Source organism: Diorhabda carinulata, chromosome 4 (assembly GCF_026250575.1).
Source record: "Diorhabda carinulata isolate Delta chromosome 4, icDioCari1.1, whole genome shotgun sequence".
Lineage (NCBI taxonomy): Eukaryota > Metazoa > Arthropoda > Insecta > Coleoptera > Chrysomelidae > Diorhabda > Diorhabda carinulata.
Window position 1 is genome coordinate 25,437,145 of NC_079463.1, and position 24,252 is coordinate 25,461,396.

General features: G+C 31.6%; 2 protein-coding genes across 4 annotated transcripts in view; both read right to left on the minus strand.

Annotated features, from left to right (window-relative positions):
• Positions 1-16,477, minus strand: part of LOC130892520 (mucin-2) — a 54,521-nt gene extending 38,044 nt beyond the window's left edge. The window contains exon 1 of the mRNA XM_057797967.1: positions 16,131-16,477. Within this exon, the coding sequence (XP_057653950.1) occupies positions 16,131-16,230 (100 nt within the window). The 5' untranslated portion in view covers positions 16,231-16,477. The remainder of the gene's footprint in view (positions 1-16,130) is intronic.
• Positions 16,478-18,805: 2,328 nt separating this feature from the next.
• Positions 18,806-24,211, minus strand: LOC130892521 (phosphatidylinositol N-acetylglucosaminyltransferase subunit Q). Of its 3 annotated transcripts, XM_057797970.1 has the most exons (6): positions 24,112-24,211; positions 23,067-23,215; positions 21,605-21,885; positions 20,558-20,750; positions 19,115-19,229; positions 18,806-19,063 (listed from the first exon to the last, which is right to left on the minus strand). In XM_057797970.1, exons 2-6 carry the CDS (start codon positions 23,178-23,180, stop codon positions 18,879-18,881), a joined length of 888 nt encoding a protein of 295 aa, XP_057653953.1. In that variant the 5' UTR covers positions 23,181-23,215; positions 24,112-24,211; the 3' UTR covers positions 18,806-18,878. The 3 variants fall into 3 exon arrangements, with proteins under 3 accessions (XP_057653953.1, XP_057653951.1, XP_057653952.1); XM_057797968.1 differs by lacking the exon at positions 24,112-24,211 and having other exon boundaries at positions 23,067-23,889; XM_057797969.1 differs by lacking the exon at positions 24,112-24,211 and having other exon boundaries at positions 19,119-19,229; positions 23,067-23,822.
• Between the last annotated feature and the right edge of the window lie 41 nt (positions 24,212-24,252).

Genomic DNA, 24,252 nt, shown 5'->3' on the forward strand with positions numbered 1-24,252 from the left:
CGGCGACTTGTAAAAACTTGCATATTCCGTATTCAGTACAACGCGTCGAAACTTACCGTTGTTGCGCCGGCCGCCATCCCGTCCGCAGCGCTTGTTTAGACGTCCAAATTAATACGATTTGTGGTGTATATGAGAGAAATACTTTATTATCAAAAAATTGTAACATTTTGTGAACAACTACAAAACAAACAAAAAATAACTAAATAAAGATACAAATAAAATAAAATTAAGTAGAAGGTAATATGTTCTCAAATTAATGCGGAATGCGGGAAAAGATTATATCGATTTGATTTCGATTGGCAAGTGATTGCGCCTTTTTTTGCATTGTAAAATATTGAGCCGTGCTCGGCGTTCCCCGTACAACGATTTTACTGATTGCAATCTTGCATGAACTTGTTTGATTCTACACCAATATAAATACGAATGTTGAAAGTTTCTTGTGTGATTATCTGCAAACAACTAATTTTTCTCTCCAACTGGGCGAGGGCTACTATTCGTCACAAATGTTTCGTGGGTTTATAAGCCATCTTGTAAGAATTTTACCAGAGGTATAATATATAATCTAATAGCAAAAAATTTCACTGATAGTTTGCACCAAACAAAAAGAAAACCATGATAATAAGTATTCGAAGTGATAACATTGCACTTTGAACAGGGTGGCCATGACAATGGACATTTCCGACTTAACTAACTTATAATTATTAACTAATACTAACTAACTCTCGAATTTATATCAGAAAAGAAATTTCTAGAATTCTAGAAAGTAAAGGAGCCGCGATTTTATCAAATTTAAGAATTCCACTATAACGGAGAGGATTGACTCCACGGTATTGCATTTCAAAACATTTCGAGTTGTGATGAGACCGAAAATTATGTAATAATTTGATTCAAAATTGATACTAGATCTCTTTCATCAAAAACTATTCATGCTTATTGAAAACAAGCGATAATATACTAAAATGAGTCGAGTAAAAAATAATAAGGTAAAAAAGTCCTTGACAGAATATTATTATTAGTAAATGTAGTAAATAAGTAAATGGCAGATTATTAGACTCCCAATATCAATTATAACTAGACGGTTAACGACCACACCTTCAATAATTGGTGTTAAACTATAACCTTGAATCTTAAGTACAGTCTTTTCGTTTTAGTGCTTTCCAAATATTTTTTTTCTAAAATTTCATTTTCATGCATTCGCAAAAGACTAACCACGGGTATAAATTCAATATTCCTTATAAAGGGGTGAAATAATCAACCCTTACTTTTACTTCATTAAAAAACTTTAATGAGTTTAAAGTTTAATGAAATAACTTGTGTCAGACGCTATTTGAATACGATTCTTCAAATCGTTGATATCAACTATGATTGTCGTGTAGACTAATTATTTGACTTAACTCCATAAACAGAAAGGATTTAACTCTGGAGACCGAGGAGGTCAATGTTAGAGCATCCTCCTGCACGTTTTATCTGATAATGAGTGCGATGTCGTCCATTTATTGGATGAGGCATAAAATGTGGCCCAATTAAGTTATTTCCTACAATATTTATCGATTTACTGGAAAAACCTTTCGGAAATGGTGATCTATAATCTCATGGGGATTCTCGTCTGCCTATACGTGATTATTGAGAAAATGTATGATTAATTCTCTTGAAAAATGTACCTCATTTGTAAATAATAAATGTAGACTTAGTCGTATTTCGTAAGCTATTCAAAAAATCTAACACGTTGAGAAAAATCTCTAAGTAAAAAAGCTGTTGAATAATATTTGGGGGCACTTTTAAAACTTTCTGATTAGAAAAACAAGGTAGAGGTGGTAATTTTCAACATTTATTAGGAATCGTATTACATTTTATATCTTCAATGTTTCCACTCAATTTGTTACATACTAATCGGTTTGAAACGTTTTTCTTAAAACATTTTTAATATTTCTATGTTCACGTATTGTGGTATAGTAGACACTTCTAATTTATATATTCTAACATTCGAGTTTCTGAACAAATTAATATGTTATCGACCTCCCACTTCATTCGAAAAAGTCAATAAAACCTCGGAATGTATTCTAAATCGTTCTCTACCTATGTGCACTTTAAATCCAAGTAAATTTATTTCTTATAATAGTTTTATTTGCTTTTTTTAATGTACTCACAAAAATTCCAGTTATATTTATGAATTTCCTTTTGTTTTAAACAAATTTCGAATGATAGTTTTCATATAAATTTGCAATTTCTATTTATTTGATGAACAGAACGAATAGAATAGAACAAATTCCTGTTTAGTTCTATTTTAAAAAATATAAAATCGTTTTTTTATATACTAGAGCATAAGTTCTTTTTTATTCAAATCAGTTCTACCTACTCGTTCCTCCTTTAATAATTACCATTTGTGTTCTCGTTTCCTTCCTCATTTTATTTTTTTTTTTTTCCAAGTTGTGGACTCCGAGTTGGAGTTTCAACAACACCCGAAGGACTCTCCTGCCAGAGAAGTTAAGAGAATAGAAAATATATTTAAAGATTTTAAGTTATAATTTTATATCATAAAACTTCATCTCAAAAAAACGCAATTATCTTCTGAATTTTATGGCATGAATTTAGAAACGTATTTCATTAAAATTGATCGTAAATAATTTCGCTTGTTAACAATGATTGAATAAATAAAATAATGAGAGAATATAATTCGAGATGTTATGAAAAATTGAATAAAACTGAAAAATTTGATCAAACAAGTGACTATTAAATACAAGTTGTTATCAAATATCGTTTCCTGAAAATTAGTCACACCTACATAAGTCGAATATCTGCATCTTATATAAACAGACTAGTAATGTTGTTGGTATCCTTATACGTAAGCCACGGCAACAAATAAACATTATACAGATATACCTTTCACTTGATTTCCTTGAATATCCTTTGTATATACAGGGTGTCCCACGACGAGTTAAAACTATCTGTATATGGCAAAATACTTATAGTAAAATCATGAAAATTTCTACGTTTGGGTTTTCGGATACGATCTTTTTAACTAAAATATTTTCAAAGATGGCCGACTTCCGGTTCTAGTTGACTGTAACTTTGTTATTTTAAATAAAACACACTGTATATTAATACATTTTTGAATTCTACGCAAAATTTAAGTATACTTTTGTCTGAAAACTTTTTTCTAAAAATGCATATTTTTTGAGTTATTAATTTATTTGTAAGAAATTTGACCCTTTGCAGACCCATATAAATTATTTTTTACGGAGATACCCTTAAAGATATGAAAATGGTTTCTAATCGGTTGCTTTAAACAAGGTCAGATGTTTTTGAATCCATGTTAAAAATTTTACTATTTTATACAGAGTGTGTATAAAAAGTGTTTAAAGTTTAACTCCATAAATATCAAATTTCTTTATTTTTTTAAATAAACCACCCGGTTTTTTTTTCTATTTTGATGCATTTTGGGGTAAAAAATAAGGCAAATTCATGTATGCTTTCCTATACCTAAATCTTACCGTTATCCAGATATTAAATGTTTTCTGTAAACGACTAAAAATTGTAATAGTATTAGTAAATACAATTTGATTTGTTTTTTTTACAGACCTTGACATTTCTAAAAATTTACAGAAAACATTTAATATCTGGATAACGGTAAGGTTTAAGTATAGGAAAGTATAAATGAATTAGCCTTATTTTTTACCCCTGAATGCATCAAAATAGATAAATCCGGGTAGTTCTATTTAAAAAAATAAACAAATTTGATATTTATGAAGTTAAATTTTGAACACTTTTTATACACACCCTGTATGGAATGAGAAATTTTTCAACATAGATTCGAATACGTCTGACCTTGCTTAAAGTAACCGAACAGAAACCATTTTCATATCTTTAAGGGTATCCTCGTAAAAAAATAATTTATAACAGTCTGCAACGGTCAAATTTTTTACAAAAAATTAATAACTCAAAAAATATGCATTTTTCGAAAAATGTTTTCAAACAAAAGTATACTAAAATTTTACGAAGAATTCAAAAATGTATTAATATACAGGGTGTTTTATTTAAAATAACAAAGTTACAGTCGACTTTCAGTTGAACCGGAAGTACATCTTTAAAAAAATTTTAGTTAAAAAGATCGTATCCGAAAACCTAAAAGTAGAAATTTTCATGATTTTACTATAAGTATATTGCCATATATACAGATAGTTTTAACTCGTACATCAGAAATGCATAAAAAGTTTCGTTTATATGCGATCATTGATGTCTTCTTTTTCAAACAAAATCACGTTCCAAAAATTTGTGGATATGATGACAATTATTATAATTCATTGACATTGAAATATTATCATAATCGTGAGATAATATTCCATTTACCAACGCACGGTTTTTAGCTAGCAATTCTTTTTAAGTTGAAATTTCTAGAACACACTATTCACACTATCACTACACTTTTTACACTACCACTACACCAACACTCACATTTACACTGTGTGAAGAGCGTTTCGATAACCAAGTTCACCTTCAGTCTCTGAAGACGTTAAGTGTGTAAACAGCTCGTTGCCTAACCAAAACAACCCTAATATGAAAAATCACTACAACCTGTCGCAAAGAGAGGTCGATTCGAGATAAAATTCCTGTTTTGAAGCTTTGAATTATTCCAAGTACTTTAGCTATCAAGAGAAAGCTACCCGGAATAGACCAAGATCAGTTCTAGTACTTTAGGCTACGTGGTGTTATCGTATAATTCAGAATCCACCAAATGTACTGTCTTTAATTCATGTCTCACCAACTGGAATATGATCTCTGGCGATGTGGACTTTCTAGATTCATAAAAACGCTTACTAGTCTGGCATCCAAGTCTTTTCCCATGAGAATTATTAAAAATAAGCAAAATAAACCCTTGTCCATATAAAAAGACAATAAAAGCTGCCAAAGATATTAATTATAATAGGAAACTCGCCAATTCTCGTAAGAAATATTGTCCTTTGTCAATGATCTAGAAAATAAGGTTTCTTCTTCTACTTCATTGTGCATTCAAGTCCAAAAAATGGTTTTACCGACATCTCGAAGAATTTCTGAACGTTGGGATGCGATTTTTGTATTATTTAATAAACAAAAGGTACTATTTATGAGACACTCTCTATAATACGAGTTTATCTAGAACCTAGTAATATTCCTAACAAAATATTTTTAATTTTGATATCTATTTGAAACTTGAATTAGAATAATTATTGAATTATTAAAGTTTAAATGATGTGAAAGACTAATCAACGAAGACTTTATAGTTTGTAGATCATTAAAAATTGGATCTACCTATTAATGTAAGTTCTCAACATTCAAAAATGAGGTCGATTAATTTTCGTTACAATAATGTATTGTGAACTGTTTTTATTCTCACTGAGACAATTTATATCAATTACTTCACATATTTGTGAGACCTCTTCAACAATATAATATTTACCCACGAGTTACTTTCCAATGAATTTTAAATTTCTTACATAAAATATATATAAGGTTGAGAAATGTGAAGAAAATTTCCTGTCTTAAGAGACAGATTTCTCCCTATTTAGGAATGATCTAGTTATAATCTTCACTAATAAAAAGTTTAATGATTCTTGATAATACTAAAATAATAGGTATTAATAACACTGGTCGACAAAAAAAATTTTTGTAGGAACATCTAAAGATTTATTTTTAGTTGATGCAGTTTTTCTGCGTCCTGATTTGGATAAATCTTCGACTGAAACAGTTTCGTTAAACTCTTCTACTAATTTACTGACAGTAGATTTTATTATATTTCGATTAGGATATAAATTATTAAAAATATTACACGTTCTTATTGACTTCTACGCCTATCACCATATCCTAATATCAATAAAATATGATTTTTCTATGAATCTCATTGTAGCTGTCCAAAACTCCAAGTTGAATACAAATTATAATTATACAAATACGAAAATATGAAAAAAATAATAATACGTAAGGATTTTATGTTACATTTTAAAGAACCATATTCATTGGTGAAATATTTAATATTTATAAAAAAATTTAACGTTTTTCAAATCGTATATATTGACGATAATAATAAACATGCCTCACATTTATTAAAAAACAAAAATTTCAAAAAAAAATCACTTTAAATATTAATTAGCTCTTTTTATGAGAGGTTGCACTTTCTCTTTTTAAAAACCAACTGTAATTACCCATCATGGTCGAATCTCATCGTCCTTGATACCGAATTTCCATTTTTCTAATATCTTGGTGGAACCTTTCACCCAAAAAATGTCAAATGCGAATGGAGGAAATTAATTTTCAATTACACTCGAGCACCAAGGGGCGTCTAAAAGTTCATCAACTAACTGTTGGTAGTTCGGATCCATATTGTTGCCCAAAAATCCCCTCACTACACTAACAAATGCCTTCAATGCTCTATGTTCGTGAACTTTTTTGTAAAATTGTCATCGTCCCGCAATTTTCTTATTTGTAGCCCAATAAAAATATCTTCCTTCAATTTGTCATTAGTCAACTGGGGAAAGATATTTGAATCCATCACCCTCTTTATCCATAACCTTTACAAATCCAAGTTTATTGTGAAGGGGGGGCAAAAGGACATTTTTTGGAGTATAAACTTAACATTTTCAAATCCCGATTGAATCTAACTTCTTGCTTACCAATGTTTTTTTACATAGTGTTGATCTACTGCCCGACTGTTCCATAGACAAAAAAAACAAACAAACTTCCTTGAAGTCCCATTAAAATTCGAATCACCTTCATGTCCCCACACTTATACTTGTTGTAGTTAATTTTGTCTAAAAACAAGCGAATATTTTCAAGTTTCTTTCATATTTACAGAATGAGCAGCTGGTAAAGACGGTTTTAAATTTCCATTGTGTGATATCACTGCTTTTAAACTGTATTTAGACAAGTCAATAAATAGTCGCCATTCACTGGGATTATTCTCAATATCAATTTCCTTAATTAGACCATCAATATCCGCACAAGCACACAACGAATTTTCTAAACTGTAGAATGCAGAAAATGTAACATTTCTTTTTCTAAAAGACGTAATTTTTTACTCTTTGGCTAACGGGCTCCATTCCTTAAGACGGGAAGCAAGAAATTCATACTGTTGCTTTGATAACCCCAAATCACGTGCTAAATCATTCAACTCACTTTGAACCATCAAATGTAGATCGCCGGATCTGGTTCTTGGAGTAAAAATAGGGTTCTTCGGAGCATCCTGATGATACCTTGTCACCAGTATCTTCTAAAACAATATTTTGCTGATCTAAAGTCGCAATCGGTACAGAACAGGTCGTATAGCAAATTTGGATACTCGATCTTGTGGTTTCCTTTCTTAGATTAACCTTCAGTATTTGTTAGCAGTCTTCAAAATGGTTGGACCTATGGAATTGCGAACGGTATGATTTTTTTCTTTCCATTCATCCACTACACCAATGACACGCTACAATTAACACAGCACGCGTGGGGGGCCCACTGCTTGTCTTGGTCTCTAATTAAAGTACCAAAAAAATTGAAATCCCACCATAAATTCTCCACTAATATAGCAAAATTTGGGAGGAGAAGTTTTGCAACTGCGGTGCGTTTGACTCGATATTTTCGTCTTTATAATCACATTTTGCACTATGAACAGAGAACCACTTACCATGAAACTCAACAAAATACTAATTTTTATGTTTATTATTCTGAATAATATAGTTCAGGTGTTTTTTCGACCATAAAATTTAACGATATTAATCGCCCCTTTATAAAATCACCTACCTGCTAATGTAAACAGTTATAATAAAGCTATTGAAAAGTGGTACGTGTTAGGGCTTAATATATATTTTTTCTATTATTGGACGAGTATTTCCATTTTAAAAATAGGTCTCGCTTGTTACAAAAATCTTAACGGCCAGAGTAATTAAATGAATTAGAAATTCGTTATTAATTCAATCGATATAAGTTTTCGGCGGTAATTAAGAAAAACTTTCTACGAAATTGATTTATAATAAATTATAAAGTCTAATCCGTTGTCGCTGGTATACTTCATTGATGACCATAAATAAAAATATAATTGAAAAAAACCAATTAAAGTTGCCTGATTTAATTTTCATATCAACAAATCATTTAATACTAAATAATCTGTTAATTTCCTTCACCGTATCTAAACAAAATATTTCATGAATCATTTTTTTATAAGGATAAAAGAGTTTTGACAAAAATTTGGTATAAAAACTCACATAGATCAACTACGACTTTAACAACACTAAGAAACAAGTTTATAGTTTCTTTCTTGTTTCTGTAATGAGCAATCTGCGGAATAGACGTTTCGATAACCAAGTTATCGTCTTCAGAGACTCAGTTTACGTTCAGTCTCTGAAGACGATAACTTGGTTATCGAAACGATCATATCAGAGAGTGCTATTGTGAGTGTTGGTTCCAGAAATTCCAGTTTACAAATAAACGTAACAATAAATATACATGCAACCCCGCTCATTTTCTTTTTTTTTTTTGTTTCACTCAGCTTCAATTGTAGTTTCTTAAGTAGGCAGAAGGTCTTTTTAACATTGAGTGAGATCGGAGAAGCACTATCCATCAGTCCATTACTGTTATCTACAAGATGTGACTGATGGTCGACTGAAGACTTATGCACTCACTAATCATTACTGTTGTAAAGGACTTCCACCACCTCTTGATATAGATCCGATAAAAACAAACATTCGTATCCCTCTTCCGGGCCTTGTTGTTGATTTTTGTTCTACTAACGTATATCTGGGTTTCCCCTAGGAGCTTAATGTCGTGCTACTTCACTTGTTTTTGTTTTTTAAATACTGGATCAGAGGTAGATAACCAACTAGGAACTGAATAGCCATTTACAGATCTTCGAAGATGATTGAATATAATACATAACTAAATAAGTCGTGTGTCTGACACACGGATGGCGCTGCAATTGACATATCCATATGACGTTTATGAAGTACCAACTTTCAAAATACTATGTGTCAAATTTCATGACATTTCGATTTGTCAAAAAAAGTGACAGCCATTTAAGTGAAGCTACTTTTGTTATTTCCGTGTGTTAATTTATCTTTGCTTTTTGATGAAAAAAATACTGTACAAGCTGAGCAATGGTTTCAAAATTGTTATATCCGGACTCTGCTTCATCAAAACGAACGATTTGTTATTAGTTTGCTGAATTTAAACGTAGTGGTACAAACATCGATGATGGTAAAAGTTCTGGTCGTCCAATTGAGGTAGTTACTCCAGAAAACTTCAAAATAGTCCACAAATTGGTTATATCTAATCATAATTTGAAATTGAGTGAGATAGCTGATGCTATAACGATATTAGAAGGCACAATTATGCTTGAACATTTGACCATAAAAAAGTTTTTAACAAAGTAGTTGTCGCGTTTACTCACAGTCGATCAAAAACAACAACGCGTTGATGATTCAGAGCAGTGTTTGGTCATGTTTACAGATTTTTTGCATCCATATGTGACAATAGATGAAACATGGATCAATCACTTCACTCCGGAATCAAAACAATCTTCATCCAAGTGAAGCCGGTGAACCAAGTCAGAAGCGTCCAAAGGCACAACAGTCAACTGCAAAGGTTATGACTTCAGTAATTTGGGATGCGCATGAGTCACTGCTTCTTTTAAATCCTTTTCCATAATAAATAAGTTAAATTACACTAAACTCATTGTCAAGAATGTTTTAAAAGAGCTCGTTCTTCTTGTAGATCATCCGCAAGACCAAGTGGGTAAAATAAGTTTGATGTTATCTCTCGCATATTAGGTAGGTAGGTATTAACCCTAAAATGATCACGTCCTTGTATTCTTCGGAGCATTCTCTTTTACCAGCTTCTTCAAAAGCATCCAGGGGTAACGTTTTGTTTTCTATAGAAGTGATGAGTGACTCGTAGATTTTGGAAACTACTCCTATATTTGATTCGACACTTTGGAAAAGTTTAAACACTATATCGAACTGTTTTGACACAGATATCTAAAATTCCAATAATATAGTCAATTCTGGACAATGTAGTTGCACAAATAGCCCTATAGCTTCATTTAAAATCAAAGATTTTGTGTGAGTATACATTTATATAAATTATAAGAAGATATTATAAGAAAGACGTCGATTTTTGTTAATGTCAAGGTTTTATATTAACAACATGACTCTACGGTTTCCAGTGAATGTCAATTCGTGATTATGAAAATGATTCCACTTGCGCATTTTAAATTGTAAACTCGTGGGTATTTCATAACTTATACTTATTGTTGAATCTGTTCAATTCATTAGCTAGTAAAACGGTTCCACATTTATCATGATAAATTTGAAATCTTGTATCACATACATCATTTTCAATACACTTTCAGTAGTTTCAACTGTATGTTTTAGGCTGACTTTGTGGCCTCGATTTGGCCATTCTTTGAGATAAGGATAGGATCTAAAACAATCTAGAAAGGTCCTGAAATGACCTGCAATGATGTGAAAATGTTCTAAAATAATATATACCGACCTAAATCGTTCTAAAAGAGACTAAAATGATCCAAAAAAGTTCTAAAACGACCTAAAATGATGTAAAACAGTCCTAAAATGATCTGGAATGTTCTAAAGTGATATATACTGACCTAAATTATCCTGGAACAATATAAAAAGATTGTAAAGTATCCTAAAACGATCTATACTAGTCCTAAAATGACCTAGAATAATGTGAAAACGTTCTAAAATGATATATATTTCCCTAAATTATCCAAAGACAATCTAGAATACTTTTAAAATGTCCTAACACGATCTAAAATGATGTAAAACCTCCAGAAAAATATTTGGAATGATATGAATATGTCTCAAAATGATATATACCGACCTAAATTATCTTAAAGCAATTTAGAATTATTTTAAAACATCCTTAAACGACCTAAATTGTCCCGAGAGAATCTAGAATGATTTCAAGATAACCCAAAATGATCTATGATATAAAATGATCCTAGACGAATAATGTTAAAATTTTATAAATGATGTTTACCGACTTAATTTTCCTTAGAGAATCTAGAATAATATTAAAATGTCTTCAAAAACCTAAAATGGTGTGAAAATGTTCTAAAATGATATATACCGACTTAAACTATCTTAAATCAATCTAGAATGATTTCAACATGTCCCAAATCGATCTATGATGTTTTAAACTGGTCCTCAAAGGATTCGGAATTATGTGAAAATTATGTATACCGCTCTAAATTGTCTTAAAACAATTTGGAATGATTATAAAATGTCCTAAAATGATCAAAAATGATGTAAACGGGACTAAGGATCTGGAATGATGTGACAATGTTCCAAAATGATGCAGACTCATCTAAATTGTCCTTAACATGCTTTAAACCAATCTAAAATTATGTAAAATAGTCCTAAAAGGATCTAAAATGATGTGAAAATCTTTTCAAACGATATAAGTTGATCTAAACTGTACTAGAATGATTTTTAATTGTCCTGAAGCTTAGCGAATACGCTGGCTTTTATTTCAATAATTCGAAGACTCTAGAATTGATTTTAATATATAAAGTGGAAGTCGTATTTTGATTGATGTCAGAGTAATACTTCGAGGCATATAGGTAGGGAACTGAAAATATTATTTGAAGAAATTGCCTATTCGTATGACATTATAAAGTATCGTTTCAATATAATATTGACCGATTTCACTTCAGCTCTACCTACTTTATTGGTTAGACGATATTACGATCTAATACATTCATGGCTTTCAAATTAAGCGTGAATTACGATATCAGAAATTTATTTGATACAAAACAAGCTTCTTATCTGATCAGTTGAAGTAGTCCGGCGATTTTATGTGTGTATTCAAAATGATCAAATTAGGGTCACAGTGTATAAGCCTAGCAATTTGACCGAGACAACTGTTCATTATTGAAATTCCGAATTCGTTGTCTTCGTATACAATGTGAAATGTTTTTAAAACGGACAAGGCAAAATCATGATTTAGAAAAGGTACGGAGTGAAAGTTTATTAGATAGAGATCTCTCATCTTAGACATTCACAGAAAGAAAGTGTCTATTTTCGTTTAGTAAATATAAGACGACGGGTATACCAAGAAAGTTATGTGAAAATAATTTTCAATTAGCGTAGTTTTCGTTGCATTTTTTTTCCTTACTAAAAACTACGAGTTAGTTCCGATTGGTTATTAAGCAAAAAGTATACATATACAAGGAAAATATTAATGCATCTAAATGTTCTTGATTTTAGGTCTCTTCTGTCTTAAAATTAGTTAGTTTTTGATAATTTTTAAAAGAAACATAAATTTCGACGTTTCAACTTTTCTTTAAGTCTTCATTAAAATACTCAAATTTATTTCTTTATATTTCTTTTAAAAATTATCAAAATAACTAATCAAAATATTTTAAGAAAAGTGGAAACATCAAAATTTATGTTTTTTCTAAAAATTATCAAAAAAAACTGATCAAAATATTTTGATAAAGTTAAAGAAAAGTCGAAACGTCAAAATTTATGTTTCTTTTAAAAATTATCAAAATAACTAATCAAAACATTTTGATAAAGACTGAAAGAAAAGTGGAAACGTCAAAATTTATGTTTCTTTTAAAAATTATCAAAATAACTAATCAAAACATTTTGATAAAGACTGAAAGAAAAGTCGAAAGGTCAAAATTTATGTTTTTTCTAAAAATTATCAAAAAAAACTGATCAAAATATTTTGATAAAGACTTAAAGAAAAGTCGAAACGTTAAAATATATGTTTCTTTTAAAAATGTTCAAAATAACTAATCAAAATATTTTGATAAAGACTTAAAGAAGAGTCGAAAGGTCAAAATTTATGTTTCTTTCAAAAATTATCAAAAAAAACTAATTTTGAAACAGAAGAGACCTAAAATCAAAAACATTTAGAAACATAAACAAATCAAAAGGTATAAGAAATTGAGTAAAATATTTATTGTACAAAAATTTACAACTAATTTTCGATATAACTTCCAAAATCTTATTTGTCATGGCGTGACACAAATTTTTATTCACTTGCTTGATAGAACTTTTAACCAGCTCAACAACGTAGTTGTTGACTATTTTAGGTGTGAGAAAATATGAAATTTGCTAAGGGCGAGGTCCGGACTGTACGGAGGATGATCAAACATGTCCCAAGTAAATTCTTGTAGGAGAAAAACACAATTTTTGTCAGTAATACTCGCAGTAAACATATGCATTGATTGTTTAATCTCGTGGTTATAAATCAATCGGTAAAATGTCTTTTCAGTTCCAAAAAATGGTGAACGTGAATTTTCGACGTGTTAAGATTTTCTTAGGCTTAAGTTTCGTTGGAAATGATATGTGCCTCCTTTCTATTAATCGAGATTCAATTCTTGGGGTGTGGTAAGAATCCCCAAGCTACATCCCAGAGACTATCTGAGAAAGAAAATCATCATCGTGTTCATTATAGCGTGTCAAAAAATCAAGTACATTGCCCATTCATTATTTTGTTCTTTGCTCAGGATGTTTTCAAAAATTCCGTTTTTTGCTTGGTTCAGAATAGACTGCGAAACGATCAAATCCGTCCATAATTTCTTTTCGAAAAGTATATCTAATTGAATTAATAAAATTCCAAGCCATAAATTCTATGCGAAGTAGAAATAAATCTTATATAACTCCAAGGGATGTAAGTTGAAATAGTTATATATATAAATAAATATTTAAATCTTTCATTCGTTTAATTTTCTTTTCTTATTTCATTAACACGTTAACGGCCAAGGCAATTTCCACAATTCCATCGGATTAAATCATTAAAAATGATAATTTAAATAGAAAATTATCACTGAAAGGTATAGAAAATGTAGGATTTAAAAAAAAAAATTTATTTCATAGTTGAATTATGGGAAAAAACTCTTCGGGGGAGGTGAATTATGAGTTATTTTGTAGTTGGCAGTCAACGTGTTAAACTGATGGAATACAAATATTTTATAAGTTAATCACGACTTAAATCTCTTACTTTTCACATTTGCGATGTAATGTATCCTTGAATTCGATTATTACTCAAAAGTGAAAGTTGCCATTTGTTCGAAGTGATAAAATATTGTACGAACGAGTGATTTCATTCAATATCAAATTATTTTCCAATTATATACGACATAATCGTACTTATAAAAAGTTATTTCAAGAATTTGAACATGATTTATAGGAATTTTATTGTGGGTGTCTCAAAGCCTCAATATTTGAAGTGTAGCCCATCGTATTCTATGATTTTAACTCAACGTTTAGGAAGCTGTTTGAGTACTTGGTAAAACTATTCTTTGGGATGTTGTCCCACATAATTATTTCGCTATGGATCTGAATAAATTGTAATCTGACGGGGATTTATTGTAAAATAATATTGTAAAAGAAAAAATCCTCATAGGACTCCTCGGTTCTGAGTTATAAGCCTTTAAATTCGCGTTCATTAAAGCTCGCTCGCGAGCGCGTTGAACATAAATTAAGGTAGATTTATAAGTCCTGACGTTCGCGCTCGTGCTGACGCTCTCTTTAACGTTACGTTCGACTTCAGGTTGGTTAGGCGTTGGAACGCGAACGCGGGCGTTTGTGTTTATACATTGACCTTTAAATAGATTACGAAGTGTGATTTATAAACACAAACGCTTGCATTCGAGTTTATATTCGCACTGTTAAATGGTCAATTTTCATGTTCGACCCTTGCTTTTCAACGCCTAGCCAATGAAAACAGGGAAAGGGTTGAAGGGCTCGTGCGCTCGTGACAAGTTATTTTTCCACTAAAGTATCTCCTTTATTTTCAAAGTTACAGAAATAGAAAAAAACCAAAATATTCGTTGGAAAAAGAGCTATATTTTTGTTTTGTATAATTTTTTAGGTATGTTCCTTACTTTCAGAGTTATTATGCAATTATTGCAACTTTTTTGAAAAATGGAAAAGACGTTTTCTACTTTTATCGTACATTTTTCGAAAAATACGTATTCTAAACCGGATCGTATGAATAACACTAAAATAAAACTAAGGTCTATGTTTAATTTTACTTCTGATGGAAATGGTATAGCTGTACAGCGACCAATTTATTTTTGGTTTAGCTTTATCAATTTTGGTTCAATTTACTTTTATAAATACTCATTTTAAAGGTCTTTTCGATTACTACAAAAAACTTTATAAGCGTTATGGGCGTAAAATTAACTTCTTTTCCGTTATTTGAAGTTGAGTCTATCGAATCGAGTATTCACCCCTAAATAAGTCACTTCCACTAAATATATATTGATTTGTATTGGACGTATAGAACATATTCTAAAAAATTTGTTTTTTTTTATAAGCTATAATTTTGTTTATCATTTTTTTTTAATAAAATGCGTAGTTTTTGAGTTAATCGCGAAAAAAACTTTGAAAACGTTTTTTCACTCAAAATCTCAAATTTTCAATCGTGAATAAATAAAAAAACTATTTATTTTGGAAAAAATTCCTCAAATATTTTTTATTTAGAATTTGATTCATTCTTGATTTATTTTTTGCAGGGAAAGGGCTGAAGGGCTCGTGACAGGTTATTTTTCCACTAAAATGGAAACTTTAAACGGCAATATCTGCTTTATTTTCAAAGTTACAAAAATAAAAAAAGAGCTACATTTTTGTTCTTCATAAAAAATGATTTTCATGGTTTTTTTAAGCTTTAATCTTATTTATCGCACTTTTTTAAATAAAATGCATAGTTTTTGAGTTAATCGCGAAAAATACTTTTAAAACGTAGTTTTTTTCACTCAAAATTTTAAATATTGATTTCTCGAAAAAATTTTCAAATATTTTTTATTCAAAATTTGATTATCTATCTATTTATGGTTAGGTTACAAACAATTTTTCCCCCCCGAGAAGGGGTATTAACCCCCAACGAGATGGAAATATCAATCGGCGCCATATACATAATGATTATTGACATTTTTTCCAACTTTGCGCCAAATTTCAAGTAAATCGGTCCTGTTTCAAAAAATTCTGAGGTGAAAAACTCCACTAACTACATTATATTGATAATAAAAAGTTTACCAAAAATATTCGATTCGAAAATTGTTTGTTACTGAAATTTCGAATTTTCAACTCGCTCATTATTGACCACAATAAAAAAAACGATCAGGACTATTTGAAGAACGTTACCTTTGAAACAATCCACTAAAATAAATAGAATCAAAAACAACACAGAGTTCCTTGGTTGCAGCATGTTAAATATTTGATCCAAAAATCCAATGGCACTCATTCACTCCGATGTCATTATTTTATAAATAAAAAAAAAAACAATTTCCCGCCGAGTATTGACAGTTACGTTTCGCGCGGTTCTAGGTCTTTCACTTCTTATTCTTGTTTATAATGTGGAACACTCGCTTCGACGTACAAGAAGTAACTGAATGTCCCAATCACTTGTTACGCATTCGGTAACCGCTTGGAGGTAGAAAGCGGCTTTTAAGACTCCGACTCTACTCAAGAACTGATTGTGTTACTGTGTCGATAAACAAATACCAGTTCTGATGTTTAATTACACTCGTTTTTAGTTAATCCTCAGCAAAATTATCGTGAGGTATATGGCTATTTGATTGGGGGATTGGAAATTATTAATTTCTATTCAACCTTCCTACCACTGGAATAGGTTTAAACCCGTTATTAAATTGGGCGCTTCTGATTTTATAGATTCCCAGAGGTTTTCGGTTACTGAACTTGTAACTCAAATTTTTAAACGCGAATAACTCGAAAACAGGAATTGTTCCAAGAAAAAATGTAGAGCGCCAAATTTTCTACAAAAAAAGTCTCTAGTCATTTTTTCGTTGGAACCATTATTTCTGAGTAAATATCGCTCAACGCAGGAGTATCCTCTCGCGGTGTCAATTTACGTTCCAGACGAACATGGAAACTGCTCTAACTCTTGAAAAACTAGCATAATTTTCGACGAGATATAGAGGTATAATGGCCACATAAACACTTGAAGTTTTTCAATGGATATATTTCATCACTCGCCATATAAACAAGCACATCCAACGAGAGATTTGTCGTTCGTCTTATTATCAATATTTTCATGAACATTATCTTCGTTCTCGGTTAGGTTGCTACTCATTTTGAAGCTTAGAATCTCAAATTTATATAAACACATTCTCAGGATGATGTATCCTTATTTTTACAATTTTGAAAATGCGTAGATAGTTCAAAATGTCCCGTTTTTCCGTAAATATGTCCTTAAATATCCAATAGTAATTTAATTCGAAAATTTTAAGTTTTATTTGTGTAAGCACGTTACACAGATTCGATTGCGAGTCGTGACATTGTATTCGGATATTTGGTTTATGAGAACGAAACGTTTTTGAAAGTAAACTAATATTTTTGAGCGTTCAAACCCATTTTATAATGGAAATTTTGAGGTTAGAAAAAAATTGAAACATTTTTTTGTACAGAATATTGTGCTCCACATTTTTTGTTCTGGCACTTGATCCAGGTGATCTTCCAAAGATTCAGCATTTCTCATGGTCCAGGTATATTTCTAAAGGTTCAACAGGAATCTACACGCATTTCTCATGGTTCAGGTGAACTCCTAAAGCCTCACCGAGGTTCAACAGGGATCAACATACTTTTCTCATGGTCCAGGTATATTTCTAAAGGTTCAACAGGAATCTACACGCATTTCTCATGGTCCAGATGAACTTCCAAACGTTCAACAGGGACCTACACACATTTCTCATGGTTCAGGTGAACTTCCAAACGTTCAACAGGGATCTACACACATTTCTCATGGTCCAAATGAACTTCCAAAAGTTCGACAGGAATCTATACACATTTCTCATGGTTCAGGTGAACTTCTAAAGCCTCACCGAGGTTCAACAGGGATCTACACACATTTCTCATGGTCCAGGTATATTTCTAAAGGTTCAACAGGAATCAACACGCATTTCTCATGGTTCAGGTGAACTCCTAAAGCCTCGCCGAGGTTCAACAGGGATCTACACACATTTCTCATGGTCCAGGTATATTTCTAAAGGTTCAACAGGAATCAACACGCATTTTTCATGGTTCAGGTGAACTCCTAAAGCCTCACCGAGGTTCAACAGGGATCTACACACATTTCTCATGGTCCAGGTATATTTCTAAAGATTTAACAGGAATCTACACGCATTTCTCATGGTTCAAATGAACTTCCAAACGTTCACGGAAAGCTCGACTGGTCACAAATCTCCATCGTTAGATAAATGATTCCAAAAATGATCCAGGTGAAACCAGAAGTTCACGAAGGCTACCCAGGATCTACATACATTTTCAACCTTAAATCATTGATCCCCAACGTGGTCCAAGTGAAACCGCAAAGGATCACAAGTCTAGACTGGGATCTACACAATTTTGTAATGGTCCAGATGAGCTGCCAGAGGTTTATGAAGGCTCCACAAGACACAATTTTCCATCGTTAGATCAGTGATTCCAAAATTGGTCCAGGTAAACCACCAGATGTTCACCGAAGCTCGACAGGGATCTACACAAATTTCTCATGGTCCGGGTGAACTTCCAAGTTCACAAGGCTTCACAAGACACGAATTTCCATTTTTCGATCATTGATTCCCTAAGTGAACCAACTGAGCTTCCGGAGATCCAGGGAAAAGACACAAACACGATTTTCCATCATTAGATCTTCAAATGTGTTGCCAGGTTTAGGGAATATGGTTGAAATATAGTAACAGGGGATTCATCGAAGCCAGCTATAATTCGAAAGTAGTACACGAAGAAGAAAGTTGAAGAGTTATAACTCGACCATGAATATTCATGATGATCAGTTAGAATATTGACAGAGTAAACACAGATTGACAATTTTCTTTTAATAAATTTCATCAGGACTATTTTTATTACAACAGGAATATATTTAATATTTTTCAATTATAATACAACCCCCGTTAAAATGCTCCGAAATACATCCCCCAAATTTTTTTGTTGGCGTGTTTTGTTTAAGGGATCAGGAGTAAACTTTTTGATTGTGTATATAAACGGCAACTTATTTAGTTTTGCTTCTATAATGACGTTCCCAACTTCGTCGAATCCCTTCCATATAATATGGATGTTGCCTGAAAATAGCTAATTAAAAAATTGTTCACTTAACAATTATTATAATTCACCTGCAACCGATGATGCATTCACCAGCCACAAATATATGGAATATATCGGAATATTATAAAACAAATTTCTCGCTGTCAAAAGAAATCTATCGATCAATAAAGTGACCAAACGAAACTGCAAATAAAAAAAAATAATCAGTTTGCTTATGTGAAGTAAATGTAGTAAAAACGGACCTTTGGAATATTAGTCTTACGTATTAGTCACGTGACTGAAAACTTGCACACCGTTTCTACTACGAGTGCTTTCCACTAACGACAATTATGTTCATTACCAAGATATTTCCCGTTCCACTTAGTCCAGAACGTTATAATCGTAAACTAAAGTGGAATGGATTACGAGGCGTTTTGAGCATTGATTCAACGCCGTTGAGATAAATTTTAACGAAGCTTTAAGAGGTTATATTATGATTTGTGAGTCATTGAAATTTTTAATAGAATGTTTAACTAATTTTCATTGAAGTATGTAAAGTAAATATTTGATGGTACGTTTCAATCAGCTTGAATTCCGAAATTCCACTATTTCTTTACGCCTCATATCTTGTCAATGGTAGTCGTGAACGTTAGTCATGAATGACGTTTTCGCCGCGACCACAAAGACCGTAATGGAAAGCTCAAAAGAGCATTTTAAGCGCTGTGAACGCTTAGTGGAATGCACCCTATATAAAACTAAATTTTATCTATCGAAGAAAAATAGTAAACCAAAATAATGATCGTCACGTGAAACGCGGCCCGACCATAATAAACCATAAATAAAAAGCAGCATGGGAAGGATCAGCGCCGCATCGCTGAAGAAGCCGCTAGGTCAGGTGTAGTACAGAGACGGCATTTATAGAAATGATATGCAAGAAGAATATTACGAGAATATCTTCTCCAAGTATCTATCGAATCGTTCGAGAGTACAAACTGATCATTCGGAGGTCGAACCAAAAAATTAACGATTCAATTGATGATTTTGATAGGAGCATCATCAAAAGAATTGGTTTTTTCTTTCAAAATGAGATACCTACAGTGGATAAAGTTTCGAGAGTAGTTAACGAAGATAATAATACAAAAAACGATGTTAAGAAATTTCGTAAAGAAAATGGAGAAATTTACGATCTGAATAAAACACGGGTAAACGCTGGTGGTACTAAAGATGAGGTATGTGGTGGACTCTTCCGTACAATCTTCAAGTAGAAACAAACTTAGATAGACTTTACACAAAATCAAAAAACTATTTTACAACTTCTTATTTTAATGTCAACTGTCTGTGTACGTGAAATCTAAGAAGTTTGACATCTACTTATTAGGTGAAACTTCACGAGGAAAAAGCAAAACTGTTAAAAAAATAAGGAAAAAGTCGATTATGAGAGTTTAATATCAAACCATGGACTAAACTCAAATGATACGATTAAATAGCTTGCTTAAAACTACAATTGAACAATTTACAGTTTAGGTACTTACCACTGAAAAAACCACATAATACATTGCTGTTGTGGGAAGTAAAAATAACAATATCGAAAACGACAATGTCCCAATGAACATCTGATTTTGAGAATATTGGCAAGAATCCACTCTACCCCGTAAAGGATTGAATTTCCTACCAATCAGTACCCTCCAAAGGGATGTTAAGCACTTCAATTGCAGATTAAATAATCTAAAAACAATTATTAAATCTAAAATTGAACTAGAACTGATATTAGCAAACAACAAGTTCATTCTTAGGTCTAAATCACCTTGGAACTTTCAAACAAAACCAATATTTAACTGCAACAAAATGAAGCGCCCCCACACAAGAGACCATATCATAATAATGTTCCCCTTAAGACGAATTGAACACATGGTTATATAGAACGGCCCCCACGATCACCCATATCAGTCTATTAAACTATTTCCTGATGAGGGATTTAAAAATAAAAACCTCCAAACAATCAGGAATTGATTTATCCCAAAACTAAGACAAAATAAGCATAGAAGTCTTAGCAAAGCCAACTAAGACAGCTTCACAAAAACTTGGAGCCCTCTTTAAGCTTCTTCATCCATATTTGTTGTATTTGAAATAAGACACCCAAAAATACCCTGAGGATGCTAGACTCAATACAGAAGAGTACAATTCGACTTATAGGCGATCCTGAAACTTGGATAGCTTACAGTATAGAAGAAAGCCGATACTCTTCTGAGCTGTCCAACACAATCCCACCTGAAGCAGTTTTTACAAGAACTCCTCGATAGGGAGACGTGAATCATGAGCAACGAGTTCGCCTGCAAATAACCAGAATGTCAATTTATTGGGACTAACTTCTTTGGAGAAGGGTGGGCCTGTGGGATAAGCTACCAAGACACTACCACCTACACGATCAATATCCACAGGCATCTCCACACGGCAGACGCCACTCGAACTACTCGGGTTTACCCTCTTGTTTTGTTTCTACATAAAAAAATCTCAAATAATCAATTTACAGCAGATCTTGTCGTTTTTCCCGCAAATAAAAAATCCTTTATAGTACATACCTTGCTCCATTAACATAAATGCAGTAACTATGGAAAGTTGCTATAGCCAAAATATCTGACATCATCGCTATTTGATATGAAAATCCCAATATTCCAGGCAGCATAAGATATTTAAAATAACTTGTTAATACAGGAGAGGTTCCATGTAAGAATATTCTCCATAAAGATATGTGATACAAAAAAAATTGACCCAAGAAGTTGTTAAAACCGTAATTCAATTTTAAACCAATCGGTGATCCCATCAGATAAAATAACAATCCTTTAAGACTCGAAATTATACCCTATAAAAGAAATATTATGTTTTCATCCCAAAAGTAGAGAACCATATTCGATTGAGATCAAATTTTTACCAAAAAAAACATAATTCATGTAACAAACGGGATACTACTACGAGGTTTGTCTAAAAAATTTCAGTCCCAACCAAGAAATTTTTTTTCTTAAGACTTTTATTTATCAAAAAAAAAATAAGATTTTATAGAAAAAAGTTGTATTACAACTAATTAACAGTTATTCTTTCCCCCTTATTTTCATTAAAAATGCAGTTTTTCATTTCGTAACATTCCCTATACAAATAAACTCCATCTTTATCTCCATTTGGTATTGATTTAAAATTGTTTAGGCTGCTCCATAACCTTTAATAAGAGGTTTATTCTTAGTAGCTACACTAGCAGTACTAGATCAGTGTACACTAAAGCGTTCTTTGTAGTAGAACCAGCGCTAGTGTCGCTGTTCTTAGTAGCAGTGCAAAAGAACTAGTTTTCACTGTACTGCTTCCACTGGGTCTGGGTTCAGTCAGTGCAATAAGTGTAATCTGAAAACGGTGGTACTACATCTTCAGTCAAGGGCGAATGTAAAATATCAAAAAGTACTAAATTGTTTTCCATTATTGTTAATACTACAAGGCCTGAATCACATCAAATAACCTCAAATATAATAATCACAAATGCTCCATTGTATTCTGCACTATATCAAACTAATTCTATACACTCAGGCCAGTTCATGCCTGCACTGGTCGTTGCTCCAGTGCAGCTACCAAGAACAAACCTATTATCTCGAATCTCTCTAATGTTAGCATCTCCAAACTAGTGTGAAAAGATAGGGATGGCGAGTCCATAACCTTTATTAGGTCTATGATTCTAGTATAGGACTATTCACACTTTTAAATAAAAAAATTCATATCCAAAAAAATAAAAATTTTGACTTCTAATTATGTCTGTTTACTAAGTAGGAAAACTAAAGTACAGAAAACCATATAAAAGAAAATTTGGATACTATACAATTATACAATCTAAATACATGTCAACCAGAAGTTAGTTAGTTGTTACCAAATTAAATTTTATTATCGAGAATTTTCTAAGTATAAAAAGTAACAAAGAAATTTTTTTAAAAAGTGATTTTCCACCTTCAGTGACTTACATTTGCAAATAAATGGTAAATTACATAATCACAAGTTATTACATACCTCAATTGAATTATATAAGAAGATGAATATTTGATTTTCGTATTGCACCACATAATTCGTTAACAATATACCAATGATAATGTCTACTAGCTTAATTATGACAACGTTTCCCATTTTAGGTGATAATTTTTTCTTGTGTACGGCAGATGCTAAAAACCATTTCATTAAACTAACATTTTCTTCAAAATGCATAAATGTCGAAGATTTTTCTACTATTTTATGCAATTTTGATGTGACATTAAGACAAATATCGATAATAAATATAATATGCAATAAAAACTTTGTTATAAAATCTCTTCCATTATTTGACACTAGATAAACGCATTTTCTGATATCTCTACATAAATATTTGAAATGTTGTCCATAGATTTCGGTGTTATTATGAAGAATATCGGAGTCTCTTAATCTTTTATAATCGTAGATTATTCGAGTTAGAGGCTCATTTTCACGGGTGTGTTTTATCAAAATTTTCCTATTAACAATATTTATGTGCAAATCAACATCTTCTGTTAAAGCTTCAAATTCCACGTCGCTTCCTATGTACCCTAAACTTTGGTAGATATTCCTTGAAACTTTATCGCTTGTTATATAGAAAACTTCAGTATTATCCAGTATTTTCTTTCGCCCTTTTAAATAACCAGCTTTTGTAGTATCTAAACTGTTTGGCAGAAAAACTAAAATATTTTTTACTTTCATCTTATCAGTAAATAATTGCTATTACTCGTTTTGTTACATGCAAATTTGAGGTTATATTTATCTTCAAGCAAAACAAATAAATACCACAGACTAAGGACTCTTCCACGAGGTATTGTTTTCTCGTATTAAAATGACAGCGCCACGGTGGTATCAGACAGAATATACATCGCCATAGTGTATGTAATGTTCTGTATATTTTTGTGAGATAATTAAATCATTTTAGTAGTTGTTTCCAGTGTATTGGACTTGATTTTTGCTTTTACTAATAAAACTGGAAATAATAAGTTCTAGAATCTATCAAATAACTTCAAAAATCACACAGTAGCTTACGACACAGCTATTTGCTTACCCCACGGCGGCTATTTTTAAAATATTCGGTTTTAAATTTATCACTAGCTGAGCAATTGTAACGACAAATTTTAAAATGTTAACCATTATCGCTGGAGAATTAACTAGTAAAAATGTAAGAATTAAAATAAATTTTGTTCCA